Source organism: Tupaia chinensis, unplaced genomic scaffold (genome assembly GCF_000334495.1).
Source record: "Tupaia chinensis unplaced genomic scaffold, TupChi_1.0 Scaffold000248_1, whole genome shotgun sequence".
Lineage (NCBI taxonomy): Eukaryota > Metazoa > Chordata > Mammalia > Scandentia > Tupaiidae > Tupaia > Tupaia belangeri.
This window is the reverse complement of record NW_006159726.1, coordinates 1,230,354-1,239,051: the sequence shown is the minus strand read 5'-3', so window position 1 is coordinate 1,239,051 and position 8,698 is coordinate 1,230,354. Positions and strand designations below refer to the sequence as shown.

General features: G+C 38.8%; 1 protein-coding gene across 1 annotated transcript in view; it reads right to left on the bottom strand.

The window, feature by feature from the left end:
* EFHC2 (EF-hand domain containing 2) overlaps positions 1–8,698 on the bottom strand; it is a 228,030-nt gene that overhangs the window by 35,510 nt on the left and 183,822 nt on the right. Inside the window, exons 12-13 of the mRNA XM_006148862.1 lie at positions 6,898–7,095; positions 4,773–4,865 (exon numbers count right to left, since the gene is read on the bottom strand). Coding sequence (XP_006148924.1) covers positions 4,773–4,865; positions 6,898–7,095 — 291 coding nt within the window. The remainder of the gene's footprint in view (positions 1–4,772; positions 4,866–6,897; positions 7,096–8,698) is intronic.

Sequence of the window (8,698 nt, the reverse complement as noted above, 5' to 3'; positions counted from 1 at the left end):
TTGCACTTAATAATTTCCAGTTATTCCAAGTCTAGATTCAGAAGGCCACAATTAGGGGAGAAGGCCATCTCTTTACTTCCCAGTCCCACAAGGAACCACAGCATGTAAGAATTCAGAATTTTCTCTATCTATTGTGGTTTGAGAATCAGAATTTCTTGTTTATTTGAACTGAAGAACATTCACACTCAAATGAAGAGGGTTTGAGCCTTTGTATGGGTCACATGGCCAGGAGGCGGCAGAGTTGGCCTTCAGTGACTAGGCTAGTGGATGTAAGCGCATAGTTTTCTCTCCTGTGAACAGTGAACTATACCACAGGACAAATCTGAGGCTGCAAAGATGAATGAGACAGTTCCTACTGTAGGGGCTCAGACAGAAGCAAAGGTTTAGAGTATTTTAGGGAGTTGTACCTCTAACTCCATTAGAGACTTAACCTTGGCACTCTTTCAGTGAGTGATTCTCCTAATAACTCAGTGTTTACACTTATGAAATGAGGAATAATGCACATCATCAATTACAATGTACCTTTTAATATGCTCAAGAATTCACAAAATATTCTAAGACCTTTAGCACTATGTCAATACAAAGTGTCACTCCCATTATTAATGGGTAATAGCTAACTACTACACAGAACATTTAAGTCTGATGCTCTGTGCATTAGTAAAATGAATGTGTTTAGTAAGTAAGGTGACCTCATACTAGCTCCCACAGCACAAACTGATGGGGTTGGGGCCACTGGATGTGACAATTTTTTTAAGTTTATTTTTACTTATTGATTAATTGAGAGAGGGAAATTAAGGGAGAGAAGAGAGGGTGAAAAAGAGACAGGCAACTTTAACAGCATCTTCAAGCTGGATCCTACCCTCAGGCTTAGCCAGCCCTGATCACGAGTGCACACGCACACCTTGTGTGCACAGGGAGACTTTGGGAAGCGAATCAGGAATCTTCCTATGTGGGCTCAGTATTATGGAGCATTGTGTTATTGCTGTGCTCACTGTGATTGACCTGTGAAACAATTTTGAGGTCCGGATTCCAGTTTGGGTTGCACTAATAAGGAAAAGATGCAGCTGAGTTAGAAGAAAAATGGGAATGAGGTAGAAGAGAAATTATAGTACTGAAACATAGGGTCAGGAGAAACACATGGGTTACAATCAACAAGTGAAAATATTCAATCTTTTAGTCATACTGTTTTTCATCTTCTGATTTGAATTCACACAGCAGGGTTATCTGGCTGTTCAACAGCTCCCCAGCTCTGTCCTGAGGCAGGTAAAACTACCCCTGGGCAGAGTGTGCACTGAACAAAATTAACAAACTCCATGCCTGCCTCCCATGGGAGACTGTAGACGTCAGAGGGGGCTCTGGCTTAGCGTGCCATAAGGAGGGCTGTGCAGAGAGAGACTCTGGTCAGGGCTCTGTAAAGCCCTGTGGAGTCTGTGGGGAACAATAAGAATGCAGAATATAAATGTAAGCTGCAGGCTGATGGGCCCATTAGGAATTAGGGCAGTCTTTGAAAGGAATCTGCAGAGATGATGCAAAACACCAAGCATGTGACCCAAATCATGGCAGGGCATATTGGAGGGAGAGGGGAATGGGAATGAGACATTTTCTAATCTGATTAGTCTGAAGTTTCCCCTGAGTGTGGAGAAGGGTCACTGCACAATTAGAGGCAAAGTTAGACTGAACGTGGTCTGCTTAATGGCTGAGAGGGATGACCTTCTCAAAGCTAAGTTGGGCTTGGAGACAGATGTGTTCAGAGACTGAGATGACTTCGAAGTGAGTTGTGGAATAGTCATTTTGCATTTAATGTCAAATCGTAAAGACAAAGACAAAACAGTCTGCTGAGAGAATGAGAGGATGATGACATGGTGGCCTCAGCACTGGATAAGAAACATCTAGGTTCTCCAGAGGCCAGGCTCCCACATTACTGGACTTTCCAAGACAATTTGTCCTTGAGGTCATCGAGAGATAATCTAATAAATACCATCAGCTTCCTGACTAGAAGACAGCTTAATATGTGAAGGCCATTCAAATTCAATTGTTGAAAACAAGCCTTCTTCTATAGAAGCCTGTTCTATAGAAAGACATAGGTTTCTGCTACTTTAATTCTAAGTCACTAAGTGTGGTTTATGGTCCCTGACTTAAACTTCTCTCCTAGTCCTGAATCAATACTTAGCCTCAGGTGCTATGTTGGGTACTTTATGTATGTTGTGTCAGTGTATCATTAGAATCATTAGGAAGTAGGTACTGTTATTTCATTCTAGAGGAAAAGAAGCTGAGGCTTGGGTAGGTGAAAACTCTTCCACAAGATCATACAGCTAGTAAGTGAGTTCAAAGAATATGAGACAAAATGGGGGTAAAACTGTCAAGATGTGACAATCCGCAGATTGTTCATAGGTGGCAAATAAAACTAAGATTAGAAGAAATTGTGTACATCTGAATGAATCAAAGGTCAAGTCATAATTCTTCATTACAAGGTAAAGGACAAAAAGAGAAATACCAATAATGCTATGAGAATCAAGCAAAGGCAAAAGAGTTTTACACGTGATGTGGAATCACTTGAAATGAGTCTTGAAGGAAGAGCAAGTTTTCAACAGGTGAAGGAAATTGGAAGCTATTCCCTGCTGAAGAAATAGCAAGAGAAAAGGCAAAAAAGTGGGAGGGTGGGAGGTACATGCATGAAATGCTCAATGGCCTACTTGGCTGGACTGTGGGAAACAGTAAGGGGATCTTTGGAGGGTGTAATAACTGTGGAGAACACTGACTCCTAGGCCTGCCTACTTCATCTTAGGCCCTCTACACCAGGATGACTTACTTATCTCTCAGACTTCTATTAGCAAATAAAAACAAGTAGTGCTAAAACAAAGCCAAAATCCAAAGCAAATAAGTGGAGCAAATAATCTAGAAAATTACTCCAGGTCAATTCAATTCAAATAAGTGGAGCTGATAATCTAGAAAATTACTCCAGGTCAATTCAATGTACATACACATCCAACTAGATTTACCCTCTTCTGGATTCTCCTCCTGACACCTTGGACTCTAGTTTTCCAACATAGAATTTCATTTTACCTGCTCCCTTGGTTTCTCTTTTTGTCTCAAAGATTCCCCACTTCAGCTCCTGCTTGAAAACAATACTCCAAGTGACAATCCCAAGCCTTATGATAGAGAAGGCACATAGTTCAAAGCTAAGGAGTTGGTATTTTCTTAGAGACCAAAGAGATGCTTCAGATTTGTGAGTAAAAGAGTGACACAATAAGGGACCAGCAGTTAGCATAATGGCTATGTTGCTGGACTCCCATGTAGTCAACTGCAGTTTGAGTCCTGGACCTGGTAGCTTAAACTCATGCCGGGCGCATGTGCATGCATGCCCAAGATCCCAAAAGGAGAATGGCGGAGAAGGGATTGTGGTGTGGCCATCTCCCTGGGGGGTGATTTCTTGCTTTCTGTCTCTCTGGCAAGCACACTTGCTCTATAGCAAAAAATCTCTCTCTGAAAAAAAAGAAAAAAGAAAAGAAAAAAGAAAAAAAGAAAAACCTCCAGGAAAAAAAAAAAGAGTGACACAATGACATTTTTTCTCTTGGAAGGTACTTGAATTGTGTATGTAAAGATATATTTAAATATTTAGAGATTGATGAAAGAAAGACTTATGTAGTGGCCCTGCAGTAATCAAGAAGCAATATGGGTCAGAAAGAGTGATGATAATGGTAATGGAGAGGAGAGAGTGAATGAAGGCAGGAAGGAGGTAGAATTTAAGGTACTCTAATCTACTGGTTATTTGTAGATAATAATTAAAAATGAAGCAGAAAATGTGCATTTGAAAGATTCAAGGGTCAAGTCACAGCTCTTCTTCTAGACTATAAAACTTTGGGCAAAAGACCTCATCTCTCTAAACCTCAGGATCTTCATGCATAAGTAAAGATAATAGTGCTAATCTGACCTTGCCAAGTTGTTCCCAAAAAGTAAATGAGAATAATGTATACAATGTAATAATCACAATGTGTAAAACACAGCCAAAAATGTCAGAATTATTGCGATAACAAGTCAAAAAAGGAGCTGGAATGATTCCATAGGAAACGTAAAAGATGATCAGAATCTGGGTGCTTGGGAGGGTAGTTCCAGGAAGTAGAAAGTCAGGTTCAACAGAAATGATGTTTTAGAAAGCAGTTTACTATGCTCTACTTTAATTACATCATAATCCATAATCTCTATGCTTTACTTTTGGTGCTCTAGGTAGATAGAGCCTCATGCTAATACCTCTAGGTCCTCTCACTGCATGTCTTTGGTTATCAGTACTATGAAAAATCTACCCTGAATTTTACATCTAGTGTCCTCATAACCAATTTAAGTTGTATATTTCATTTTTTAAAGAATTATTTATTTTATTTGTTATTATTATTTGACCAGAGAGAGACAGAGAGAGACAGAAAGGGAAAGTGAGAAAGCAAGCCACCAGGTCCAAGACTTGAACCGCGGTTGGCAACACCTCAACCACTGGGCCACCTGCTGACCTCTAAGTTGTACATTTAATTTTGTCCCAGAATCTGTGTATATGTGTGCATTAGTGTTAAAAAGATAAAATAATAATTTACAATAGGTTCTCTAACATTCAAAATCATGATTAACTTTTCCTTTGTTAACATTTCATGGAGCTGTGTCATCAATAATATAATTAAAACAGTCTAATGTAAATCAAAGGCAATTAAAGGTAGATGTAAAACTAGAAAGTGTCTCCAACGAATGGTAGGAAAATCCCAATCAAGGGTGGAACTCTTGCTTACCTTGACAGTAAGGTTTCTAGAAGATCTTCATTCAAAGGTAACCTGAAAGACTTGCATAGCCTTTTGATGTCTTTGGTAGGTAATACATTTTTTCTGCATTAAAATAAAGTGGGCTTTTATAAACCTTATGTCCATCTAGTAACAATTACATGCTATAGGAAAGAAAATACAGATATAATGTGTCCTAAAAATACACATGTGGAAAAATAAGGAGATTTTTAAAAGTCCATAGGAAAATGGAATTAAAGTATGAGTTTATTTTGGTGCAAAATATGGGAAATCTATGCATAGTTTTTTCACAATACACAGTTTTTTCTATGAACTTTTTGAAGAACTCTTGTAAGTATGAAAATTGCTGTTGGAATCCACAGTAAAGAAAAACAGTCATATTGCATTTCATCAACTTTTTAAATTTCAGAGGTCACTAGATTCTGTCCTGACAAAGGCCTTTCCATCAAGATGCAGTTTCTTGGTTGGTGATAGTACAGCCTATTAAGGCTGCAGCCAAAAGTGTTGCTCTAAGTAATCGATCTGCATTCTTGACCACTAGTCAAAAATGGTTATGATATTTGAAAACATCTCTTAATTAGACAGGCATTTACTGCTTCCAACACAAGTATGATATGACTTGAGGGTGTTTTTCTGGTCTTTTCCTTGGACCCAAACTTTATAATGTGGAAGGCCCAGCTGAAGCCTAAACATTCACTGCAATTTTGTCAGATGTAAGCAGTTTTCTCAAGAGCAGCCCAACAGTCCTTTCCCCCGGCCTACAGGGGGCACAGAAATGTTCGTCTAATGTTTTAACTCAGTCAATGCTCTTCTAGACATCAGTCAAAATTAGAACCAACAGGAAAGCAAGTGGGCTCTTTTCTTTGCAATAAGAATATTTATGTTTAGAATCAAAGATTGTCAGATCTGTTAGAACCTCAGGCTGCCTGATAAAGCAGCCCCATTATTCACAAGAGGTGCTCTGTTAGTGAAGGAGGGTCACGCTTCTCACCCAGGAGAAGGTACACTACCAGGGTGGAAGGCAGGGCCAGCCAGGGTTGTGCAAAGGTCCAAGATGCTCCTGGAAGCTTAAAGATTCAAGGGAAAAAAATACCAACTCAACCAAGGTGCATTACGAATTAAGGAAAAAAAAATCGTGTTCATTTTTATGAAAAACTATAGGACTTTCAAAGATATTTAGGGTAAGTTGATCATTTGGGTGCAGACTTTGAGTCTGGGGATGAGGATGGGAGTCACAGGGAAGAGAGCTGGTTGTGGTATGTGGTAACAAGGTTAGGAGCTACAATGAGAACAAAGATTTTCTAACTCTACGTGCAATCAATAAATTTATATTTCTTCCCACTATATTAGGTCTGCTGGTAAGATGAATATCAAAACATATTAAGATGGCTGTATCAGGGCAGCAGGTGGCATGGTGGTTAAGGCACTAGATCCCATATGGCCAACTCTGGTTCTAGTTTTGGACCTGGTGGCTTGAAAAATACTCTGGGTGCATGTGTGTGCATGCCCCAAATCCTGAGGTGGATGAAGGAGAAGGGATTGTAGTGTGGCCATCCCTCCTGGGGGGTGATTTTTCACTTTCCCCCGTCTCTCTATGGCAAGTACAGACATCAAACATCTTATAGCAAAAAATATATATACAAAAAAAGCTGTATCCAGTTGCATACAATGACTTGATGAAGTTCATCAGACACATGATCAATGTATTACAAACGAATTGTGCTGGGGGCTTTGTTACTTTCAAGAATAGATCACCTAAAAAATAATGTAAGAAGACATGTCCAAATTAAACTTAACATCTTGATTTGCTCTACCTCAGTTGAAGGCTTCTAAAATGAATGAAAAATAATGCAAGGGGATAATCTATTCTTTTGAAGATACAGGGCCTCCCTATTCCATCAACAAATCTCACCATCACTGTGAGATTAGATATTAATCTCAAAAAATGACACTAGATACTCTCAAAAAATGATTTCAGGTGACTTTGCTAAGTAGTGGAATATGATGAGTCATGTCAATTTTCCTTTTGTCCTTTTAGATAAAATATAAATTAGTTTATTACTCAAGTTCACAGAAACTTAAATGATTTATTAGAATCAATAAAATGTAAGCTTACTTTTCTCGATCTTCGTATGCACAGGTGGAAATGAATTCATCAAAAGTCTCAAAAGTATTCTTTTTGAGCTGTTCGTGAGCCTGTGCAATTAAAAGATCCAAGTTTGGACATGGCTCCTCAGGCACACGGTAGTGACGTGCAATGGTTATGACTTCCTGCTCTATGAGTTTCCCAACAGTTATATTCATCACTATTTCTCTGTAAAGGAAATGAAAAAAATACATGAGTGATACTTAAGAATATGCTACCTTTCCTTCTATTGAAAAGATCCAAATACTATTTTATAAAACTTTGTTATAAGTTTTAAACATTTTATTCATTTATTTCTTCCATGACAGAGAGAGATGGAGTAGGTGGGTGGGACACTGAGAAGGAGAGACAGAGACAGAGAGGTACCCCCAACAGGGTCTTCATGCTACAACCCAACCCCAGTCTCAGCTGGCTCATATCATCAGCATGCACACATATGCCTGGTGTGCTCAGGAAGGTCCCAAAACATGAACCTGATACCCTTCCATGTGGATATAGTTGTGTTACCACTGTGCTACTACCTGGCCCCCATTTTACAAAACTTTTACCAATTGTGTAGAGGACATGATTGTTGTTCTTGAATTTAATTTCTGTACTTATTTTAGAGGCAACAGGAAGGCATCAATGCTAGAACAGAAAATCAAAAGCACTATAGCTTATAAATAAAATGGCATTTTGCCCAGAGTCAAATTTCTACCAGATAACAAGCCTCCAACTAGGAAGTAGATTTTAAAGGTCCCTGAATTGTCAAAATAGCTGTCATCACTACATGACTTTGTTCAGGGCCTATTAATCTTCCTTACACAGAACAGTAACAGACCTGGTTTTCCATGGTATAAAATATATAAATCAATAAATCAGGTATTTGGGGGATGAGGAAAGGGATCATGCACATTTCTGTAGTAGAAAGTAAAAACTGACACATCTTGACAGTGAGGGAAAAAAACGAAAAGTTAAAAGAGTTATGGAAGGGGCCAGCAGGTAGGACAATGGTTAAGGTACTAGACTCTGACGTGGTCGACTGCTGTTCAATTCCCAGACCTGGTGGCTTGAAATTGAGGCAGGGCGTGTGTGCCCAAAATCTCAAGAGGAGAATGGAGGGGAAGGGATTGTGGCCATCGCCACCACCACCTCTCCCCAGGGGGTGGGGGGTGATTTCTCACCAGCAAGCATACATGCCCTAATAGCAAATATATCCCTCTGTAAAAAAAAAAAAAAAAAAAAAAGGAGTTATGGAAGGGTACAACTCTGAGTCCTAAAAAGGTAAATTGCATTGAGATTATTTGGCAGAGCTTAAAAAACAAATGACATCAACATACTAATGATGAGGGCCCAAAGCCTAACAAATTGGCTGAATAATTTTCAATATATCCTCTGCATGAAAGCTATAAACTATGTGGCATGCATTTGAAAGAATTATATCAAAATGGTTAAAATGCAAACTCTTGATGGCTACATGAATAACCTTCCACTGTCTAGAAAAATGTACTTACTAGAAATAATTCAGTTCCTAAGAATCCTGAATAAATGAGGAAATACAAGATTTTATTTGTTCTGCTATTGATTTGTCTATAAAGGTTATTAGTTATTTTAGATATTTATGGTCATTCTCACTATCATTGAAGAATTCTAGGCTCTCCTACCCAAGAATTTCTTTAGGTAGAGCCTAGGAGAGCCCACAGTCACTGTTTTGACTTATCTGAAGGAACTGTATTTCACCCACATCCACTTCAGTTTTCCAGGTTTTCTATTTTATTTTTATTTAACTTTA